Raw genomic sequence first — 24,995 nt, 5'->3', positions numbered from 1 at the left:
CACAGAGTTCGAATAACAATGATTTTAGAATAAATGCGACCATAATAACACCAAGACAAGAAATTACTAAGTAATAATCATTAGGTTATATTACTTACTATTTTTATTTGTTGCATCGCATCGTCTGATTAATGAAAAAACGCGATTTTAACCTCAATCCAGCAAATCGGGAAAAACTGTTTGTTTACAACTCGAAATTCCTCGCTAATATTATTCCACTAAGCACATGGTTGGCATACTTATATATCTGCTAGTAGATAGATGCGTTTATTACCATGATTATATTTAATTTTTCGTGAAACAAGTCTTGAAAATTTGTTGGTTTCTTTAAAACTCAAGAAAAAAAGATAAAAATGTCCTAAACATATGTGTTTATGGTGGGTCTTTTTTCTGTGGCGATAGAAGTTATTTTCAAATGGGGCACTGCAAGGAGGATGCTTAGCATTTAATTTGAATGTTATACAATTACGTTTTTGCATGAAAAATAAATTGTAATTACATGTCTTACATTCGAAAAGTTGATACAAATGTCTTTTTTGTTTATAAGTTAGATGATAAAAAATAGGCAGTTAAGGATTTTTTCATGCACCTCACATAAATAGCTAGAATGTTTGCAATGACCAAACATTGTATGGGGTCATGTTTGGACACAAAAACGCATCATGTCTCATTATGTTGACAACGTTGTAATCTCGCTCATTGAACATACGAAGCTTGATAAAATATAATGAGTTGTTTCTATGAAATTTAGAAGCGAGCACAATGTTTGCAATGAAAGTTCCATTGCATGTGCTAAATCTATCATCGCAAAAAAGTGATGCTAACCCCACCCCCCCCCCCATCCCCCGAAAATTACTTTTTTGTTTTTCAAAATAGTGTCAAATTATAAAAAAAAAATTGCATTACTAAGTATCTGATGGAACATGTACTAGCCTTATAATACCACTTGTTATAAAAATATTTGGTTGCCCTCTCTCCCGATCTAAAAAACCTAGAAATGGTTAAACTCATTTTTTTTAACATTTCATTACACGATATTTATTTCTTTTTCTTCCAAACAATTCTGTTTAAATTTTAAGGATTTTTTGTTCTCACCTATAAATACGGACCCAATAATTTTTCCCATGAGTTGGAAACCACCAAACATCATTTTAAAGATGTTTATAGGTTGATTTTTTCTCTTTACTCTCTACTGATTGTAATTATGAAAATATGGGCAAATAGAAAAAAAATTATGTTCAAACTAAATAAATTACTTCAAGCCACACTGTAACACCTTTCCTCTTTTAAAAGTGTTCATATTATTTGAAATATTTTGCAACTGTAATTATCTTCTACATTTAATGATTGTTATGCCCCTCCGTATTAAAAAGGTCTGTGATAACAAGATTTGTGCTTAAAATAGCCACGTGCTGCTATCCATGAACTACTTTCATGGTTCTTTATAAAAACTCTTTTTGAAGACAATGGTACAAAAACTTGTTTTGAACTTGAAATTATAATTTAAAAGTGCAATATTTAGGCAATTTCTCAAAATATGGTTGTAGAGAGAACATTAATGCACAGTTTGCATATTTTTTTGGATCATAATGCTCTGCTCAATTCTGTAGCTGCGCAGTTCTAAGCAGCATATAAAAACCATATTTCTGCAAAATTATAGATTATATATGCACAACATTCATTCGGTGATGAATATTTATTGTATCTTTATCAAAAAGACTTAAAATTTGATCAAAATATAATGTATTTTAGCCATTTGAAGAAATGTTTACATTTTGCTCTCACTGCACTAAAGGTGGCCATACATCCCCCTTAATGTCGTTTAAATAGGAGAAAGGTTGTGTTAATCTTATGTATACTGAGCGTAATGCAACTATGAAAATGATAATAGAACACTAATATTAAAACTTGAATTTGGGAAATTTAATCATATAATTTCTATAAAATACTTGATTCTGATTGGTTAAAAAAATCTTTTGATAACTTCATCAATAAAATATAGAGTTCGCTTGCACTAAGCAGCCGGAACTACTTTGGCTGTCTTTTCATGTATATTTCCCACGTTCCAGGACTTTTTGAAGGAATAATTAAATACTTTTACTTTAATAATATTTTCCAGAATTTCGAAAAGACTCTTTACCTTTCTTACTTATTTTCACTTTCGGTTCGTTTTGAATTATCCCTTTTGCTTTACAAATCAAATCGTTGCATAACAATGAAATTCAGATGAAAATATGTGCAAATGAAATCCAAAATTTCTGTGACCTAACGTAAGAAGTGTTAAGATATTTGTGTAGCTTCCCCTGACATTTACGGACTTAGATAACTTACGGGGGAAAATATACCCATTGGGATAACACAACAGGTAAGTTTTTTGTGTTAAAGAACTATAAATGATTTCAGAGAATGTTGGTAATGACACGACAATATTTGAGAACTTTTCTTCGTTTGAGGCCTTTTGAATTTCTGCAACGTTAACGTTGTTGTGAAGAATTCGTGCGCACTGTTTTTGATGCGTAAATTTAATAGAAAAGTGAAAGAAAGTTTCATTTTATTAATTTAAAATCATAGTTAAATGATAAGAAATGATTGTAATATTTTTATGCGTGGCGCATTGATGAAGTTTTCCGTCCAATTTTTCTTTAATACATCGATCAAAGGAAAAAATATTACATTTATTTCTTAAGTCTTTTACTTTTGAAAGTTGTGTTAATTAGCTCAAAGTGGCAATTCAATATGGCGAACGCTCAAATTTTATAAAATAATCAAACTGCTTAATTCTGGGTCGTTTTGCATAAAATAAAAGGAAATTAATTACAGATTGCATTTTTAAATCGATAATATTTGAAATAAAAATGAACTTCCCCTTTTCTCTTTTTAAAATTACTTTTAATTCGTATTTAGATTTAATTGACCAATTATATTTCTAAAATCTTATTTGTTTCTGTGAAAAACATGTGATTTCTGAGACGTAAATCAAACTGTTTGCCTGCATTAAGTGTTCTTAAATCTAAAAAACCCAGAAATTGTTAAACGTTTGCTTTTTTACTGTCCATTAAATATTATCCTTATAAATACAAAGAAAGCTTTTAAGATATAAAGCAGGTTACATTAATTGTTCTACCGAGCTTCCTTCTTTACTCATCAATAAAATATTAACAACAGTAAATGGGAACTTCAAGAGTACTCTCTCTCTCTTTTTCTCTTTCTCTCTCTCTCTCTGATTATAATTAAAATATAATTAAAAAAAATAAGTAAAAGAGATAATGAAAATTAGTGTTGACCACAGTCGTTGTATTTGTGTGGTACCATGAGGGCACATGACGTATTTGTATTTTCATCATTATTTTGTTTTTTTTTTAATTATTCCTCTTGTGATAAATTTCCTGTACTGAAAATTTGATGTGATACTTCCGATTTTTTAAAATAGCTATTGAAAAAGCTTTCAACAACCTGGCACGAATATTTTTTATTGATTAAATTACATAAAAACATCATCAATAACAACAAACCAAAAAAAAAAAAAAAAAAAAACCCACAAAAACTAGCAATCATTTGCTGAGGAAATAAACACTCTTACAAAGCATTTATTGGAATACTGGTATGAAACAAGTCACAAGTCAAAAGCTGGTATGAAATTAATCTATCATTTGATATCGTACTAAGTGAATTTTTATTTCTTTCACCATTTAACTGATCAGCAACCCTGAAGCACCAATGTTTTTTTTTTCATGACGTTCCAACTTTTTAAAGTTTTTGTTTAGATTTTATCAGATAAACCGTTTCTTCACAGATTGTCCTCGTCCGATACAGAGTCTCTGTCACTCAAAAACCGCCTGTACCATTTATAAACACATGCACAATTTACTTGTGACATATTGTTTGATTCCTTTAACATTTTTAGAATTTATTCAGGATTTTCCCCTAGTATAACACAAAATTTTTTCAATATCTGCTGCTCCGTGACGTTCAACAACGTAATAATATTTGTCGCTTTCAATTAGGACTACCTCTCTTCTCAAACTGATTTCTTTTCATCGAAGCAAAATATTAAACCATAATTTGGGATGTGAATCAATGTAACAGTTCTTCATATAAAAGAGTAGACTTTATTTTCGTTTTTGTTCCATTTTACAGATAATACGGCAACAGACATTATCATGTTTATTAAGTGTGCTGTTTGCGGATTACTAAATTTAGACCTTCTCCGCGGTCCGTTTTATGCAGTTTTTAATTGTGGACAGGTTTGAAATAAATCCTGATGATTTTAAAATTTTTAATACAAATCATTTGAATTTTTAAAAATATTTCTACAAAATTTTTATAGCATATGACTTAAAAAAAATATGACAGGAGTCCACGAATTTATCGAACAACCCTCGTATAAGCATCTTTTTAAATTTTGTTTTATTTATTCATTATTTTTTTTATTTGACACAAAACATCTAAAAGTTAGCAGGGGTTGCAAAGTATAAGAACTAAAAGCTCATAAAACAAAGACTTTTAAAGGAAACACCACAATGTTCATGCACTAATGATGCACTTTTTTTGTAGCGGAGCCTCTCGATTCCGTTTTAATCTTTCATCTTTGATACGAAAGGAAAACAATGGAGGAAACCAACGCATATATCGAAGAAGAACCCAAATTAAACGGTGCTGCAGTTGAGACAGAATTTCATACCGAGCCAATTTGTGTAAATATAAAAGACCCTGATTCAAGCGCCGCCATAGAATGTTTATCTGGTGGATTCGCGAATTTCGGAGCATTGGGAAAGGAAGAGTTGATGAAGTATGCCAATGATCCTTTCTGGAAAAGGTTGCGTCTTATGCTCCACATTCTCTTTTGGGTGGGATGGAATGCGATGTTGGTAGCGGCTGCTATTATTATTGCTTTGGCACCAAGATGTCCATCAAGAGCTAAACAGAAATGGTATGACAGACAGGTCGTCTATGAAATACTCACAGAATCTTTCCAGGACACGGACCCTGAATCACAAGGCGTGGGGAAGGAAGGTGCAGGAATCGGAGATATTAAAGGTAAAATGGTATATAATTGTCTTGATTATGGTAATTTTTTACTATTCAGGCTTGCATGTCCATTGATTTTTCGCAACTGAATGCAATTAAGGAAGCAACAGATATGCTATGAAAATGAGAATGTGTCCGGAAGTGTACCAGGTATAAACAGTGTACAGTTTTGTCAAAGAAATTATATATTCGCTAAACAGGAATTAACTCCGACAAACTCTTAAAGATATTAGTAAAAAAAAAAACATTGTAATCGAACTAATCATAGAGATTTTTAAAGAAGACCGAAATCTGCGTAGGACAAATGAAACAAACAAAAATGGATTAAAACATTTTTTTTAATCTATTTTGGTTGTATAGTCAGAAAATATAAACTTTCTATCACGTTTAAAATTATACCTTTTTAATCTATACGTCAAGGTCAAGTCTTCTTTTCCTTGACCATCCCATTTTTGTAAAACTTTGGATAAAAAATTAAAGTAAATGTGGTTATAAGGTATTCGGATCCTCTAGTTCCGAAATCAGGAATTGACTTATTGAAAATGCTTACAAAAATGTCTCTGAATTATCAGAGTAATGTTTTTTACCCACGATAATTCTTCAAACTTCAATGTTAAGGTTAGTCATATTATAAAAGAAAAATTAGTAAATTTCAAATAAATTATCGAGGACTGCAAAAAAAAAAACCCACCTACTATGCATTTTCCAAATCAAAGTAATAAAAAACACCAAACTTTTATATTCAATATGACCAAAATTCTAATTGTGACGTCATAAACTCGTGCATTTTCCTGTATTTTCTTGAAAAGTTGCAGAAGACACCAATTTTCAATGGAATTTTCTTTAAGAAAACACACAGCATATGCATTGCCCAAAACAATTTTCAAGTCATTTTACACAATAAATCCGTACATTGAAGATGGTGGCGGTAGTAAACATTTTCGAAAGGAAAATAACCACAGAAATGGTCATTTTGAGGCTCTTCTACAAAAGACTCAGAATTGTACTATATTAATGACGTCATATTTCTACAATGGTCCTCTTTCAGGCCATAATTTTTAATGATTTATCATAATCATCAACTCAACTCATTTTAAAGGCAATTTCATACCTTTTAAAGAGTTTTAAATTTCTAGGGCACAATAAATTTCAAACCACACATTCTTCTTTAATACTTACTGGATCAGTAAGAATTAGTTTGCAATTTTATTGGAATTTCATAGACACTTTAATGAATATCAACTCTATACACACCATAAATTAAAGTCCAGGCTTACAAACAAAGATACGTAGCGGGTTCCAGTAAATGTTCAACCAAGCCTGTTTCGTTACTCCTCACTAAGATATTGACAGTAGTGAAGAAAAAACATCAAGAGTACTGTGCAACAATATATTCAAGTATGTGTGAATCAGATGTGGATACTCAAAAATTCCTCAGAACTTTAGGACAATTTGAAATCACAACATTTTACCTAAATCAACAGCTTAAGAAACTTCCGACTTTTCAACTTTATACGCAACCATTCCCCACGATAAATTAAAGTCCAGGCTTTTTGATATCATTGGCAGCTGCTTTTTCAATAAAAATGGAACTCGTATATTTACTTACTTGGTCATTGGTCATTTGCGAAATTATTTTGTTAAAACACACTCTGATTGCACACACAAGTACTCTAAAGTTGACATCAAAGAGGTGCTTGAATGAGTTTCTTCTTGACAATATCTATGTGGTTTTTGGAGACCAGGTCTTCCAACAATCTATTGGAATTCCCACGGGTACCAATTGCACTCCGTTATAAGCAGACCTATTTTTGTATTCATATAAAGTAGAATTTGTGCAAAATTTTACGCGTAATAGAAGAAAACACTTGCTGTGGCCTTCAACTCGACATTTAGATATATCGACGACTTATTTTCAACTAACAATGGAAATTTCCATTCCTACGTCGATACGATATATCCTTGTGAGCTTGAGATAAACATATACCACAGAGTCTGACACATCTGGTTCATTCTTGGTTATTTTACTTGAAAAAGACGTTAATGGTAATCTAACAACCAAGGTTTATGATAAATGTGATGACTTTAACTTTTCAATCGTTTTTGCAGCAATACACCTTCATCACCTGCATACGGAGTATATATATCTCAGTTGATTCGATACTCAAGTGTGACTCTACGTATGAACAATGTCTAAAACGCTCTGCACCTATTTTTTATTGTTTAATTGAGTTTTGAGCTTGAATACTGTTCGTTATCGCCATATGTTTAAATATTTATTGAGTATGTATTGATGTAATTGATGGATTAATGTATTGAGTTTTTTATGATGTTTTTCGATATTTGGCAGGTATCACTGCTCGGGTGAACTACTTTTTGGAACTTAAGAGTAATGTTCTCTATATAAATTCAATTTATCGAAGTGATGATAATGATCATATGGCAGTTGTTGACCACAAGAGCATCGACAGTGCATTAGGAACGATGGAAGACTTTGATCAGCTCCGTAAAGTCACCAAGAAGAAACAGAGTAAATTGACCTCTCTCCATTACATAAAAAATACAATAGCAAGTAGTTTTACCTGAAAAAAGAAATTCAATTTCAATATCAATTAAAAGTGCCTTGAGTACGATACATGTACGTGTTGCTTTTGGTTCTTGTGTCATGAAAGCACTGACGCTCTTGATCATGCGTTGTGAGTATTCTATTTGTAAGTATTTTATAAAATCCGTTTTGCCCTTGTTACAGTGCGCATTATTATGGACTTCATCCCTAATCATACTGGGAAGACCAGTGAATGGTTTAAGAAGAGTCAGAGGAAAGAAGGAAAATACACCGAGTATTATGTCTGGGCTCAATGTGATACCAAATCGGATATATATCCAAACAACTGGGTAAATTTCAGTTATAATAACAATCAAAAGTATCTATACTTAGTTTCTCTGTATGTTATTTTAAATCCTCGTGTCCCTTTAAGGCTTTTGAATAATGAGAGATTTTATATATCCTTTTTTAAAAAATTGTCTTTAGATGAGTCTGAAAGGCGGTAGGGCATGGACATATGACGACATCCGAGAAGAATGTTACCTCCATCAACTAGAGAACGACAAACCGGATCTTAACCTCTGGAATACTAATGTCCGGCAAGAATTGGAGGTAAGAAGAGCATTCAAATATGAGAAAGAAGTTAATCTTTTTTGAAATTAAGGATATCCGATCCTCAGCCAGGAAGGATAACTCCAAAAATTAATATTTAATTTGAAATGATTCAAAATGAAGCTTGAAAATGAAATTTTTTTCATGCAACAATTTTCATTTTATTCATCTTTACAAGATTCAAGGTTTTTGGAAGTCTTAGAAAAGGTCTTATAAAATTTGACTTTTGTACCCTATAAAAGGGGACAAAATAATACAGTTTTAGAGAAATAAGATTTTCTTAAATCCAGCCTTAGATAACAATGCTTATTAGCATGATATGAAATAAGAAGTGATTTGTGGTGTCTTGCAATGATAGCAAAAGCCTTTTACACTGTGTATTATAGAATACATGTTGGAAAAAAGAGAAAAAATACCAAATATGTATAAAAATCATGACAATTTCTCTGAATGCCTGGATACCTATCGTTTTTTAACCTGAAATATATTTGTTGATCAATTTGCAATTAAAAAATGCATTGCTGATATTCCAATTCGCTTTTTCTGCAAAAATATTGGAGATTTGACAATTTTCCCTATATAATATGATTAAGTTTAATCTTGAACTTTAAGAAATACTGTGGATAAATTTCCATAACTTTGTGGATTCAGAGATACTTTTATGAGTATTTTTGATTGCTTAACTGCTAATTTTATAAACCTGAGGATCGGACTACCTTAATATTTGTTTTCAACAGGACATCCTGCGTTTCTGGTTGAACAAAGGAGTAGATGGCTTCCATATTTTGAATCCTGAGTATTTGTATGAAGATCAGAATTTCGGCGACGAAATACTGATGTCTGGGAAAGAAGGAAATGTATAAATTTGAAGTATATATACTAGTATACAAAATGTTTTTGAAATTCCACAGTTCAAAATAATTACTACTAGTAGTAAAATATATTTTTAAGGCTTATGATGACTTTAAGCACAACCAGACCTCACATCATTCAGAAAATCTGAAGCTGTTGAGCGTGTGGAAGTCCATACTTGATGCATACAGTACCAAGCCAGGTAGAGAAAAGGTTCTTGTAGTAACAGCTAAAGATGATGTAAACTCTACGATGAAGTACTTTGAGGCCGGAGCCACCATTGTACGTGTCACCCCCTTTTCAGACACCGGCTTCTCACTGACTGAACGAATCGAAGCTAAACTGAGTCATATGGATATTGAATCAAACAGATTTGGATGGATGGTTTGTTTGTTAGCTTTTTACGCCCCTTAGCTGACTGACGTTTTTCATGCTAATTGTTATCCATTATTTATACATTGAATTGACGACGGATTTTTCCGTTATTGCACGATCATGACAAGGAGCACACCGCAGGTGTGACCAATCAGCAGGGGATGCTCACTCCTCCATGACGCCTGATCCCACCTCTGATGTTTTGGAAGTTGGTGTTTGTTCTGCTCCTGTTTTGTATTTTTTTTTTATGAACTTTTGATCTTGAATACTGTTTGTTATCTCCATATGTTTCATTAGAGATATGTTTTACTATATTGAGTTGCCACCAATAGCCGGCCGTAAAGGGATGCACCTTTTTAGCTCACCTGAGCTGAAAGCCCAAGTGAGCTATTGCGTTCACAATTTGTCTGCAGTTTGGCTGTCTGTCTGACCGTCCATCTAGCCGTCCTTCCGTCCGTCCGTAAACTTTTCACATTTTCGACTTCTTCTCCAGAACCACTGGGCCAATTTCAACCAAACGTGTCACGAAGTATCCTTAGATGAAGGGATTCAAATTTGTTAAAATGAAAAAATTACATTGAATTAAAAAAAACAGTTTCATTCAAGGGGTAACAAAGAAATAGTGAAAATTCGATGGTTTTAAAAAATCTTCTTCTCGAGAACTACAGGACCAGGAAGGATGCTAAGAGAGATTATCTCTTATAATGTGTAGTGGGGTATTTTTCATGAAACGATTATTTTGGGGTTTTCACGATTTCTGTCTATGGTACACAAGGTGAATAAGCGTGGTAAGTATCATTTGTGAAATGGGGGTCCTGTCAACAAGTATCTTTGACCTGTAATTATTTTCATATGTAAAAGCCAATTCAATGAATTTTAGTACAGTAACAAGGATTCCAGTCGTCTAGCAAGTTTGAAACCCGAACAAGTAAAAGCTTTGATGACTCTTCAAGCTACTTTACCTGGAGTTCCTTTTGTTTACTACGGAAATGAAATAGGAATGACTGATCATCCTTCACTACCAGAGCCGTTGAAGTACAGAACCCCCATGCAGTGGAACATGAACGGAACGGGGTTTTCAAAGAATACAAAGTGGCTTGCACAGAATCCTAACTATGTGGAAATCAATGTTGAGGTAATGACAATATTGATGTAAATTTAAACTTGGCTAAAGATGATAAAAGGAATAATATTGTGAGATTCAATAGAGTAAAGAATTTTTGAATTAATCTATACCTAAAATTTTGTTATTTAAAGGAGGAAAACGCTGTCGGAAATGACTTCACCATCTTGAAGGTGTTTCGAAAACTATCATTTCTTACAGAAAACGAGTCCTTCCAGTGGGGGCACATGAATTTGTTTAGAGAAAAGGATCTTCTAATGTTCACTAGAAAGACCGAGGGATTTCCTGGGTACCTTGTGGCCATGAATCTTGGATCTAAGAGGGAAATGGAGTCCTTTCATGGGGACACTGGAATCCCTAAGAATGTTAAGGTGGTGTTCCATACCCACACGGACAATAACACTGTCATCAATCTGTCTGATAACTCTTCTGTTCTGGAAGCTAATCACGCAATTATTTTGGAATATGAATAAATTTGAATTTCAATGGCAATTTTTAAGAAACCATTTATTTCATTCATACTTTTATACTGTACATATTTTTAAAAAAATCTAGTGACATTATCTTTCTTTTCAATTCTTGTACATTGCAAAAAGAAAAGTAATAGAATTAATATTCATAAAGCTTAGATCAACTGCTGGAAATGAATATTTCGTAATAATGTTTTGTTCTGTTTTTTTAAGTATTGACGCATTTGTAAGAAAGAGGGAAATGCTATATGTTTTTAAGTCACCCGAATCACTCTTGGGTAAAGGGAAACAAAATTATGAATTTCATGCTCTCTATCTTTTCCTGAAAGAATGGGCTAAAAAACAATACAAGCAATCTGTGTTGTTTTGTGTATTTTTGTTCCTAGGAAAAATATGAGTTTAGAAAGCATCATCAAGCCCAATGCAAATCAAGGTACTGAAAGCACTCATGGGAGTTGAACATGGTGTAAAATAAAATCTTTGATCGGGAGGTTAAGTAAGTGAACAATATTATTATTTCAAATACACACAATTGTTTCAGATTTTTTGAGTTGCAAAAATCTTGTGAAAGACATTCAGAGACATTGAATAGCAAAAAAATACATGGGCCATAATGCTTGCCTGCCTACATTAGTCCTTTTTTTATACCCCCTGCTTGAAAAGCGGGAGGGTATTTATTAATCGGGCTTTCCGTCCATCTGTTTGTTACGCTTTAGGTACACCCATATCTTATCCGCAACTCCTCTTACACCACTGAACGAAATTTTCATAGAATCTTAAAGTTTATTACATATTGTCGTTGTGCTTCTTCTATTACTTTTTCATCCTACACATATTTTGGGTTTCTCATTGCAAAACATGGACACTGCCATTATATTCATATTAGAGACGGTTGATCATTTATATAATTCACTGCTCACAGTCTTCAGATTTGTAATATATTTTTCCTTTGCACCTTTACCCATGTGTTATGAAAATTTCAGTTTCGCGGAAATAATATCAATGTTAATAAAATGTGGATTTTAAGACAGCATCTTTTTAAGAGCTAACAGGTTTGTTATATAAAACTTCTCTGTGAATATAAATGTATTTCAATTACACGAACATTATACATGGAGTACGTCAGAACTTAATCTTTTTTAATATTGTGAAAAAAGCAATACCATGTTAAAAACAAATATTTATTGACCAAACATAAAAACAGTGGTATATGTGAGTTTTGTGCGTACAGATTATCTGGTATGTAAATGAGGTTTTCCTTTTATTAAAAAAAAATACTTCATTTTGTTGTTTTTAATCGCGATTTTACGAAAACATCCGTGACCGTTTTTGGTTTTTATATTTATAACAGAGTACTAGTTTTACCGCTTTTGGCAGGTGACACTGCTGATTTAGTAATAAATACGAATGTTTCCTAAAGTTTTTATGCATTAATGAATTCACTAAAAACAAGAAAATGTTCACGAAAAATTTGAATAAATTCTGTGCACCGGTAAAAAAGAAATTGCTAAAGATCCGGGACCGTCGGGCGTCTGGAAGACTAGTCTAGGATTTACCGCTGGCCGTCAGTATGCAGAGTTGTCGTTCGTATCTCTTTCAGTGTATGACGCTACACTTAAAATGAGTTCCATTACGAAAAACTTTTGAGGTTCTTTATAATTTAGTTTTACTTTGAACGAAATCTTGTATTCAAAATAAGATTTCTTTATCATTACATTTACTTACATTATGAAAATTAGATCAATTCAGGAGAAAATGACATGAACTATTTGTGGCGGATGTTTATGCATGTTTTCTGTTGAATATCATCGGAGTAAATCGGTCGAGCAGTAGCCTCGCTTTCGGCTCTATATAATCAACACAAATTACTGCGCATGTTAAATGCATGATGTCCATGGGAGATTGAACATAGTTCAACTCCCAAAAATGTTTAATCCATGAGTCCAGGATTACGAAGTAGAATCACAATCTGACTATATAATGAAAGTTCAAATAATATAAAAGCTTCTCTCACTCAATAGTTTTGCTTTTAAACTACTCGCACATGTATGGAACTATGAAAATGTCGATGTTGAGTTAAGACAATACACTGTATAAATAAATGTTTTAGATTCCGGGAATAGAATGTTGAAGAATAATTTAGTGATGATTTGTATTATACTTAGATTTTAAGATTTCTTAAATTACTGGTAACAGTCGGAACGGGCTGTTGCAGTTAAATAATTATAATGTCAATGTTAAGGTAGCAGAATGTGAATTTTAATGTTATTGATTTCGGAAATACTTGATAGAATGTTGAAAAACTATTTAATGAAGATTTGTAAATATAGTTGACTACACCACATTGAAGGTGTTTAGAAGACTACATGTATATCTTAAAGAAAACGAGTCCTTCCAGTGGGGACACATGGAAGTTTTTAGTGATAGGGATCTTCTAATGCCCACTAGAAAGGCCGAGGGATGTCAAGACACCTTGTGGTCATGATTTTGGTTCAAAGAGGGTTACAGAGTCCTTTCATGAGGGCGCAGGAATGCCGAAGGATGTCAACTTGATTTTCCATACCCACAGGGATGATAACGTTACTTAACATATCCATCAACCTGGTTAACAATTCCAGAATTTTGAAATCAAATCACACACTAGTTTGGAAAACATAAACTTTTAACAAACGATACATTTATTTGCAGTATTTGTTTTAATTTATAATTGGAACCATTTTCACTAAAAAGTTTAGATGTTCCGAAATTCATATTCATGTAATTGATTTTTTTTAAATCACTGATAAAAATGTTGATAATTCAAATTAATTTTTAATGTATTATAGAAAATTTGAATAATATCTCAAAACTACAAGTGTTTCATAATAATTTTATATGAAGATCGTAAAACAAATACAATTATGTAAAAAAAAAAAAAAAAAAAAAAAAAAAAAAATCATTTTTTGATTTAAAATGGGGCAGGTCAAGTCACCTCAGTAGTCAGGTATCGAGTCTAAACTTCAATATCGTGACTTTAAAAGGGAAACTAATAATTAATCTAAAAAGTTGGAATTGTCATACATGTATCTTTCTCATTAATACGCAGGATTATATTTTTATGTTCGTGTATGAAAATGATTGCATTAATTTAATCCTATAGTACATTAAAAAGAGAGCCTGGGGGAGTAACGCTTAAGTTTAAAGTAGAAAATTTCTGTTATCAATAAAACGTATACACGACTGCTAAAAAGGGCTACACTGTATTTAAAAACGTTTCTTTCTTCCTTTAAAATTTTGAAATAAAAAATACGAAATACGATTTTTTAAAATAAAAAGTCAATTTAAGATAATTTTAGGATGTAATTCGAATCCGATTTAATCAGAATGCCTCTGATGTACATATGTAATTATTTTTTGACTTTGAACATCTTATAAATAAAAAATTTGCACATGGTATGGATTTTGGTTAAAATAAGATCACAGGAATGAATAAATACATGTAACTGAAAGCAAATAATAGCTATATAATGCACTTATTTATTGATTTTGCTGACCACAAACAAGGGAAAAATCTCCTTCGTATTATATACTGTCCAGCGCAGTATGACCACTCATGCGCGACGTCATAAAAACGTCAATGCGCATAGCCATTTCATGCGTCAGAAAACTGCCTTTTATTGCACAGGTGTATATTTGATATAACTTGGTAAAATAATATGGAAGTTCTTCCGTATTTCGTAAGTATCTATTTTGTTTTCAAGGAATTGTTAAAATCAAATTCATTTAAATACAAGGAGATTCTTTTCTATCATAGATTTAAAATAATAATAAAAAAAAATAACATGCATATGGATTCAATGCGTTGTCTAGTTGCCGAATCCGTTGTTAGAAATGAGTATTGGTTATTGTTGGGGGGCATGATAATCAATACATCTTCTGATAAATGCATATCTTAGTTTAAACGTCTGGTTTTTTTTTTGTACTCATTATGCTAATATGCCATAAAGTTTCAACAAATACATTTACTAGTATTTATTTCTTGTTTACATGCACATTGTATAACATATAATTTTTCATGAAAAAAAAAAGAAAGTTCTCAGTTGGGAGGGGGGGGGGGTACGTGTCCTTTACAAAAATTTGAATTTTTCAATTAAAATTTTAATTTTCATATACAAATTTTAATTTAAAAATTCAAATTTTTGTAAAGGATAGTAGGACTGACTTGTAACGTACAATTATAATGCGGTACAAATTCTTCTTTTCCAGTCTGTGAGAAAAAAGTACAAGTGTTTTAGCACATAAAAGAAAATTGTGATATTCTCTGTAATTTGTTTCAGGGCAAATAACTACTGTCAAAGTAAATAAGGGAATAAATATTTGATAATTAATATAAGTTAATAATGAGTTCTTTCATGATTAGGCGTGTTTTCACGCTTTAATTTTGTATTGTTGAAGTATTTTTATGATCATCGTAACAGTATGTGCTCACAAAGATGGATTATGCATTGTATCTATTATGGCTATTTGAAAACAAATATTTGCGTTAATGTGCAGTAATTCATCATAAAAACTGTTACCTATTGACAATCTGATGGTAAACAAAAATTATTTTGTTATCAAATGTTTAAATAAATGAAAATAAAATATAATTTTATGCATATGTTTATTTATTTTGCAGGCAGTGATTTGTATCCTAACATTGGTACGTACATGTACTTACCAATTTTTTTACCTTTAAAATATAATGGAAATAGGCCTATATATGATTTATCAAATAAGACGGCAAAAAGTTCTTTTTTTCATAAATACATGTACAATACTTCCTGCAATTTACATACCATTGTGGTACACAAAATGATTTTCATTCACGTCATGAAAAAGAAAGATGTTCCTGCATAAAATCCTTTGATCATAATACTTTTAAACAAGGTTTTTTTTTTTACAAAAAAATTAAAGAAGGCATACATGTTCTATACTCTTGCCAATAATGAACATAATTTTTTATGCCAGAAAATTGAAACTTGCGAAAAAATGCAATAATTTGTTGTCTTTTCTAAACTCGACAACAGTACATAAAAATTCTTTTGCTTCTTTAGACCGAGGGTAAGACAATACCAGACAAAGATAAGACCTGTCATTCCTCCTCAGAATGCGCCAAAGATAGCTGCTGTCGTGACGAGCAGGGAACGCTGGTAGATCCATCCGGGTTATTTGATCACGTGGGTAGGTGTCGCTCTCTTTCCATCACAAATTAGTTTTACATGTCTAAAGATGACTGCTGTTTTGGTACCGACAAACGTAACTATTATGTTTTCCTTTTATCTTCAATAAAAAAATGCGTTTAAAAACAGTGGTTAATTTAACTTCCAGGTCAGTGTTTAATATGTTGTTTTTTGTTCTTCCCGAAAAACATCCTTGCAATTAAATGGTATTAGCAAAATCAAAACTTTTCAAAGTCTGCATGACAAGCAATTCGCATTTTTAACCACATGTAACTGTCTGCGGAAATATTTTTTTTAATACCCCTTATTGGTAAAAATACCCTTTATAATAACATAATCATTCATTTTTTTATGATATAAAGTCTTTAAATAATATTTTCTATAGGACCTGTGACGGAGGTACTCAATGGTACCTGTGTTCCTCTTCACGCCCAGTTTGACGAGAACTGTGGAGATGCGTGCCCATGTGATCTGACACAAGGTAAGTACTGCGTCAAAGTTGAATAAAAAATGTCTTTACCCATAATGTGCTTTTCATAATACTAGATTAAAATATGAATAACACTAACAGAACAAGGATACCGCAAAGTGTAGTGTCCCTTCGCAAAAAAGCATGTCTACATGTCTATCAATCAAAGCAGTATTCTACATCGACTCGATAAAATTTTGTCACTTCAGTTATGCAAATGAGGAGACAAACTAACCCTTTCACACACGATCCATTCTAACCCCGTGGTAAGGAGATTAATATAAATTAGAACTCTTGACAATATCATGTCATGAAAATGTTCTTCGAGTAATTGATCCGTCGGGTCCCAAACAACGATTTTCCACAAAAAGGGAGAGCGAGCAATGAAAAAAAAAACGCGGAGGCTTCAAAATTCTATTCCGTTGGAAGTTTGAGGACACCTTTTTCGATTTTCGAAATGTTTTATCCTTTTTTGTATGGGCAATACTTGTTTCAGAACTTTAATTTTAATGCAACATGATACTACAATTCAATGAACAAGTTTGGTTATACCCAATTTTAATAATATAGTAGCATACCAACTCTTGAAGAGGGAATTATCAGGTACATCCTCCTTACCGATGCACAATTTTTTTAAAATATTGACCCACATTATTTTAAAAAATAAAAAATGAAAAAAATATGTTAAAAACCTCATTCAAGGTTTTGATACAAAAGTTAAAATTAAGAATATTTTTGAGGTGCTTGAAATGTCGTTTACTTCTAAATGATTTTGCCCCTCTCTATGTTTTAGGTCTGGTGTGTGACAGAGTCGTCTCCGACAACAAGTTTACCCCTTCCATCTGCAGACCGAAGGATGTGGTCAGTAAATGGACCAATGATTTCCTGGACTGTTGGAACGATGCCAACTGTGTGCTCCCTTTGTAACTTATAAAATATGCAATATTGAAAAGTACCTCTAATGAAACTACGAATGTTAAGCTGATGATATAAATGATAAACAAACTTTATATCTGTTAGTATTCTAGTAATATTTATTTTATGTAAAATACAGAATTTATTGAGAAAAAAAAGTTGTTTCATCTTTGTTGTAGTAGTGCTAAGAAGGTTTCCATAAAAAAAGCGACAGGATTTTTTTTTAATAATTCTCATGACAACCATTGAATCATTGTGTAAGTTGAATGAAATACATGTATATGGAGATAACGAACAGTTTTCAAGTTCAAAAGTCCACAATAAAATACAAAATAGGAGCTGAACAAACATGGACCTACAAAACATCAGAGGTAGGATCAGGTGCCATGGAGGAGTGAGCATCCTCTGCCGACCGGTCACACCCACCCTGTGCTTCTTGTCATGACCGGGAAACAGTATGACAAAAAGAATGAAAAACGTCAGGCAACATTCGACTCAGTGATAAATTGTATTTGATGACAAGGTCATTGTATCGACATGCAATAGAACTCACGAAATGATGATTTTAAACGAGACTGCTGATATTCATGTTTCATTACCTTTTCATAAAAAAATAACATTGTTTTAAAAATTTTACATACAAAAAACATGCTCTTGTTTATCGAATAAACTGAGATATACAAAATCCATATGCAGGTGATGAAGGTTTTTGGCTGCATAAGTAAGGGAAGCTGACGGTTGTAAAGTCAAAGTCATCATGTTTTTCATAGAGCTTGGGTGTTAAATTACCATTAACGTCTTTTTCAAGTAAAATATCCAAATATGAAACAGATGTCTCAGACTCTGTGGTATCTTTTATCGCAAGCTCACTAGGAAATATTGTATCGATATAAGACTTGAAAAACCCGTAAAAGATTGTTAATTGACAATACGTCGTCGTCGATATGTCTTAATGAATATTTAGATTAATCAGTTAAAAATTCTTGCGGAAAATTTTCTTTGTCTCCCCCTTTAAAAATTTATATACAACGCGTCAGATATATTTCATTTATGTTTTGTGGAAAGAAAAACTAATTAACACTGTTACCATGCTCCGAGTCCATATAATTAAGATATAATTGAGATGAGCTCACTTTTGATATCAGTCTCACTTTTACAAATTAAAGAAATATATGGTGGAGAAGTGAGATTTAGATAAAAAGTGAGCTAATCTAAGTTTAATAGTCCAAGAGCCAAGTCAAGGGTCAAATGACAACTAAAATTAGTTGTGTTTATTGAGCAGGCGAAATGTATCTAATTAAAAAGTATGTATACGATATTTTTGGGTTTGAAAAGATTATGAAAAATGTCCTTATAACTCTTCATTTGGGCACTGATAATGGAATTGTCACTCATTACCAAAATATTTACAACTGTGATGGAATTATTTGTTTAGACATGTTGTGCTTCATTATTCTGAAGAAATGGTGTCTATCAAAATTAAATTCTCAAAAAAAATCTGAAAAGAACTTCTGGAAAAATAAATCTTTTTTATACCCAGGTGTTTTTGGAATGTTCATCTACAAAATGAATCTAAAAAACATTCCAGTTCCGCGTGCAAAAGCTCTGAAGTTTATATCAAGAAGATGCGTGAGATTTCTACATATTTTCTTATTATAAGAAGATCGACCAGATCTTGCAACCATAGTTAGGAATTTTCAAGGGGAACTAATTGTTGCCTTGTATTAGACGACAATATAGATTCATATGAAGCAGCATTTGTAAATTAAGTAAAACAAAAGAAGAAAATATTGTCTTTAAACAGCGTTAAGATTCCGGTATGTCGGTGAATATTGCTACAGTATAAAACACTTTTATTCAACATCGTTTCGATGTATCCCTGGTCAGTGTACTCGACATAAAAGACTGCAGAATTTTTCACTTATGTTATATTTACTACATGTAGCAGTTGTTTTACTGACTTAAGCTTTGGGCGATAATAGCAAACTAATAACGATATTGCACGCGAATAATTCCTTTTGAATATATCTGTATCAAAGACCTCTAGATCAATTAGAGTTTTTGAGAAATATTCTGCATTTAGCATCAAGGTTTTTGAATACATTCCGATATTGTTTTATACGAAGAATATTACTAATGCAAAAATGATTGAATTAAAGCTTTTTTTTCAAAACAATAAAATTAGACTCTTTCAATTCAAAATTTTGCTCGGGAAATTTATACACTTGTAATATATACATTTAAAACAACACAAAAGTATGGTAAAAATTTCAGTATACAATTTTACTATGGGTTTATAAGATTTCTATAACCAGTTAGATTTTGGTCATAAGTTGTAAAAATAATTCCTGGACTATATCCGTTGTTGAATGTAAACGGGGAAGAAGGATTGTTGGCAGGTATAACAAAGTAGTGGCGCTGTGGGGCCGTAATAAAACGTAAAGGGTAAAGGTGCCGTATTCCTTATGGTCTTCCAATATAAAGTCCAAGAATTGGTAAAATCAGGTTTTCGATTTTATTATAGACGATGGTGAATAACAAACATGAATTTTAACAATATCTTACGAGACTTAATCGAGTTGGATGTGGCCGGTAAAACGTCGGACCTCCAAACTGAAGAGATTATAATGGAAATAGATATTTGTAAGATTAAGATTAAACAATAATTGACTTTTGACACTAGTTGAGTTAATTGATGGACAGGTGTGGTTATAAAGAAATTGTACAAATAAAGTTATTGGTAAAGGATTAACAAATCCCGAGGCATTAACACCTAACGAGCAACAATTATTTTGACAGAGTCACAGAGTGTCAAATGAATTGTCTCAATCCTATTTCAAAGGGAATGAGATAAATAAGACACAATTAACTACAAAAAAAAAAACACATATTAAAAACAGATAAAGAATTTCACAAATAAACGTCCGAATTTGGTATAAAATATTAAAAAGTTATATTAATTCAAAAATGTTAATTTTGCTCGGTGATATTTCCATCAAAGTGCATTTCAAACAGATAAAATATTTATTTATTGGACCGTAAAGATTTTGGCCAATATGAAGTCATTTAAACAATAAAATGTTTTCTTTGTTTGTTATTACTGGAATTAACGGAAGCAGCTGTTGCAGAAAAAATACATAACCCGCGTTTTCTTTAATTGCATTGTTATAATAGAATTTTCTTTTTATCTCAGGTCCTCTGATTACTAGACTTGTTTTTACGATTACTTTTAAATTTCATTGACTGTTCACGGTGGCTCAGTCAGTAGAGAGCTTGCTTCGTGATCGGCAGATCGTGAGTTTGAATCTCGGCTGCGACTGACCTAAGTCGATAAAATGGATAGCTACTGTCCCTTCGCCAGCCATGCGCTCGGCACTTTGAGGTGAAACTTGCGGGTCTTCTAGATTATACTGTACCCTTAAAAACCGTGTCCCCGTGTCAAGTCAGGCCTTGGCACGATTAAGATCACTCACTGCTCAATGGCTCTGAGTGCCAATAAAGGGTCAAAATTAAAATATCCCGTCACCGGTATTTGATGGCGTCTCTGGAAAGGATTTAAAACAACATACAGTCAATCAATCATTTATTTAATCAAATTTCATCGTGAAGAATACATCTGAAATTCGTTAAGTGCCTTTTGCTATTCATCTGAAGAGTAAGCTTCAAAAAATTGTGATTTTTGCATTAACAATTCAGCAGTTAAGAACATACACTTACAGTAAGTCATTCTCAATGGTATACTTGTAAAACTTTAAAAAACAACTACATTGTTCAATTAAAATTAGCAAGATATTCTCGTGGAGTCAAATTTTCGTGGTTTGAATTAAAACTTGGTTCGTGGGGATTTGAATTCGTGGATGAAGAATTGTTAAGTAGTATGTACTTAACATTTTACATTTCGTGGTGGACATGAGCTCGGGGGTTTCTTCATACCTCGAAAACAACGAAAATAAACCCCCACAAAAATGTGTGATTTCACAGTATTGAAATTGAGAAATGAATAATGAACATTAAAGAGAATTGTATTTACATTAACCTTCGATTGTGTGTTATTCCTATGCATTATTCTTATAGCTGTCAAGAGTATAAAATATATAGAGAGCATGAGACAAGGGACAACAGAGAAATACATACTGATAGAGTAAACAGAAATTTTATTGTCTTATAGAACTGAAAAAATACGCCACGTCATACACTATTAGATAAAAATATTACCTCATGTCCTAAACAACAATGTTTGGAGCTGCATTCTTGTGCTTATTTCTAATGTTTACATTGCAAGCAAATAGTGAAAAAAAGGATTTTACTCAATGATCCGGACCTGATACACACTCAGGTTCAAGCCTTGGAGAGAAAAGTTCAGGACATGATGACGAAATATACTGAGCTGACAACGAAGTACAACACTTTGCTGACCAAAACGAATGGTTTGAATTTACAATATAAAAATTAATATGTGCAGTATGTTAATATTTCATGAAATTTAATGAAAGTGAAGATAAGTTGATAAATCTCATCAATCACAAATATATATATCACAAAAAGCAAAACACAGGGGCATTTGGAAATACAACAGGTGCCAAGAAGGAGCAACCATCCCCTGCACGAAATGGAGTATTCTGTAGTCAAATAAATATAAATCGAACGCTTAAAAGTTGGCATGTAATATTTCAGTCAAAATACGGCTACATAATTGGCAGTTGTTGCAAACAAGTATTTGATAACAATAAAATAATTTGCGAAATAACCGCCTTAAACGAGATGATGAAAAATTCTTCCACATTAGCTTATCATTTGTAGTAGCTTACATGTACCATGATTATAAAATTTTAGCGTTTTCGAGACTTGCTCTTGCGGATCGAATCAATTTGGCGAGGTTAACATGCAATTTTATCACTATGATGTTTTTCTTTTTTCTGTGTTGCAGCTGGCGGAACATTTGTTCGATGGGGAAGGAAAGATTGTCCAGGAAATAACACTGAACTTGTTTACTCAGGTAAAAAAAATAATGACCATATATTGAGTCTTTTTATAAGTTTGATTTTAATGTTTCCTTTAGGATATTGATATATATAAATCCATTTTATATCATAGATCACTGCAAAAATGAGCGCTAGTATATAAATGCATACATTTTGACGGGAAACTTTTTTATCCTGTGAGGGCTGTTTGTGGTACTCTAGCTTGCCCTCCCTATAACAACAACAGATATCTTACATGTGTTGTCTGCACTAAATAAACAGAAAGGATAAACCGCATTTTCGTGTATGACGACATGTACTATTAATCAAAAAAATATTTTGCATATTATTACTTAAGTCACAAAAATCATTTAAATTTTACCATTTTTATACCGGTAGATATGCACAATGAACGATGAATAAATGTCCATTACTGGTTAAGGATCCAGGGTGGGCTAAAATGAATTGATCCTGCTGCCCAATCCCATTTACGTCAAATTTTTATGGACGTATTCATTTTCTTTGTTAAACCATATTATATTATCACAGAGAATTTTCTTCGGCGTTTCATTTCTTTCCCTATCATGACATTGAGCATACGACAGATGCGACCGGGTCGATAGGGAAGTAATCCTCCATGGCACCTGACCCAGGAGCCATAAAACTTAGACGAGCTTACTTTTAATTTCAGTCTCACTTTTATTAAAGTAATTAATAGTGAAAAAGTGAGACAGATATCAGATTTTGAGCTCATCTAAGTTTTATGACCCTCATGCCTGATCCTAACTCCTTTGCTATAGAAATCCCTGTTTGCGTTGCTCCTGATTTGCATTGTCTGAATGGATTTATAAGCTTGAATTCTGTTCGAGATCATTATCTCAAAATTTCTTTAAAAAAAAAAATAGACACCAATGGTTAAGGAGGACATTTTCATTTCAGGCCAAACTGCTCAGAAGAACTTTCATCCTCATGCCTTATCAATGCTATTAAAGTAACCATGATTATTTAACACGTACGAGTAATAGCCACTTGGTCAGTATAGATGGCACAGTATAGATTCACATTTGTTTAATTACTGATCGATCCCTGAGGAGTGGATGGGACCACATTTGGGATCAAGAGTACACAATTTAATAATATCCTCATGAAAACTCTACAGAAACAATACAGGATATAAATTATAACTTCAGACATTGTGTATCTTTTTGCTGTTACAATTTTCATCTACAAAACATTTAAGAATTACTCATGATTAGTTTTACACAGCTTCCTCCACACAAAGTCAACATATTATCAATTTGCTTGCCTTAAGAAAATTGATTAAAAGTGAATGTTAAGAGTACTTGAGCTGCTACCCCTACGATAATTTTCAATGGTACATATCTTAATAACCTGAACATCCTAAATCCTTATTATTAAACATTTTTACTTCAAATAATATACTACTTGCATGTTACTTTTTCAGATATTAAATTCCTAAAATTAAATCAACAAATAATTGTTCAATTGATAAATTTATTTTTAGAAGCTAGTGGAGCAATCTTATAATTGAAATCTCTTATCGTCAAAATATGGACTGGATGCGCCTTCGTGGGGTTGATTTTTTTGTCGCATTTAACAACTGTGATTTGGAGGGAAATTAAACTCTAACCAAAAATAGAGATCTTAATGACAGTCATATGTTACTATTCTTTTAAAAAATAATAAAATTGATCAAATAACAAAGAATGAAATGTTTCATTGCGAAAAAAATATTCGATACAAACTTTAAAGTAAACATAAAACATACTGAAATATTCTTTAAACACTTATGAAAATACCGAATTTCCGATCTAGTTTATTATTATTAAATTAATCGTTAATTTACATGTAAATATTAATAAAGTGAATATTTTGAATAATTGAAAAAATGAGAACAATATAGAGACGTAACAACATTAGTGAAAAATTGCTATAACATGTATTTGAAGAAATGTTCAATTACAGATTACATTCAATTACTTAGTAAACTATAGTTATCTACAGTCAATAACAATTACTTTTTTCAGTTACCCCATCCCTGTTTCTATCACATCCAATTCTATTCGAATTGGAGGCTTTTATCGAAGAAAGTGTTAATTTCCCATATAATAAAATCTATAGATCCGCCTATAATCCCTATAATCAATAAGAGTTATTCCCCATGAGTCAACTTCCGTTAATCCCTTTTCATTCAAAGACTCTATGAATGAGGTTGGTGCAATTTTAAAGGGCATTTTTTTTTTTTTTGCAAAATTAAGATATTTAGAAAAATAGTTAATGGTTATTATACATATGGATGTTTTTGTTATCTAATCGGTAGTTATTTGCTGCAATCAATTTAGGAGCATTTATTCATGATTTCCCGATGATCCTTGATTTTATAATGCCAATTTTTTCTAGCGTCTGTTGTGGCCATTTTGTAT

General features: G+C 32.0%; 2 protein-coding genes across 2 annotated transcripts; both read left to right on the top strand.

Moving 5' to 3' along the window:
• Positions 1-4,568: 4,568 nt before the first annotated feature.
• LOC134261464 (amino acid transporter heavy chain SLC3A1-like) lies at positions 4,569-11,082 on the top strand. The gene is made up of 8 exons (XM_062743904.1): positions 4,569-5,037; positions 7,379-7,558; positions 7,778-7,923; positions 8,060-8,185; positions 8,923-9,042; positions 9,137-9,421; positions 10,293-10,547; positions 10,670-11,082. Exons 1-8 carry the CDS (start codon positions 4,608-4,610, stop codon positions 11,006-11,008), a joined length of 1,881 nt encoding a protein of 626 aa, XP_062599888.1. The 5' UTR covers positions 4,569-4,607; the 3' UTR covers positions 11,009-11,082.
• Positions 11,083-11,398: 316 nt separating this feature from the next.
• On the top strand, positions 11,399-17,654 carry LOC134261160 (uncharacterized). The gene is made up of 6 exons (XM_062743615.1): positions 11,399-11,438; positions 15,322-15,341; positions 15,663-15,686; positions 16,081-16,207; positions 16,592-16,687; positions 17,469-17,654. The coding sequence occupies exons 1-6, from the start codon at positions 11,399-11,401 to the stop codon at positions 17,600-17,602; spliced, it is 441 nt and encodes a 146-aa protein (XP_062599599.1). The 3' UTR covers positions 17,603-17,654.
• Positions 17,655-24,995: the final 7,341 nt, after the last annotated feature.

The sequence above is a fragment of the Saccostrea cucullata genome, unplaced genomic scaffold (genome assembly GCF_032062105.1).
Source record: "Saccostrea cucullata isolate Sc308-1 unplaced genomic scaffold, CSIRO_AGI_Scuc_v1 ctg356, whole genome shotgun sequence".
Lineage (NCBI taxonomy): Eukaryota > Metazoa > Mollusca > Bivalvia > Ostreida > Ostreidae > Saccostrea > Saccostrea cuccullata.
The sequence above is the reverse complement of the archived record's forward strand: the minus strand, read 5'-3'. Positions and strand labels throughout refer to the sequence as shown.

Coding starts and splice junctions, on each gene's coding strand:
- LOC134261464 (XM_062743904.1), top strand. CDS start 4,608: ATGGAGGAAACCAACGCATATATCGAAGAAGAACCCAAATTAAACGGT. Junction 7,559..7,777: donor AGTCACCAAGAAGAAACAGA/GTAAATTGACCT, acceptor CCCTTGTTACAG/TGCGCATTATTATGGACTTC. Junction 7,924..8,059: donor ATATATATCCAAACAACTGG/GTAAATTTCAGT, acceptor AATTGTCTTTAG/ATGAGTCTGAAAGGCGGTAG.
- LOC134261160 (XM_062743615.1), top strand. CDS start 11,399: ATGAGTTTAGAAAGCATCATCAAGCCCAATGCAAATCAAG. Junction 11,439..15,321: donor CAAGCCCAATGCAAATCAAG/GTACTGAAAGCA, acceptor AATTTGTTTCAG/GGCAAATAACTACTGTCAAA. Junction 16,208..16,591: donor CGGGTTATTTGATCACGTGG/GTAGGTGTCGCT, acceptor TATTTTCTATAG/GACCTGTGACGGAGGTACTC.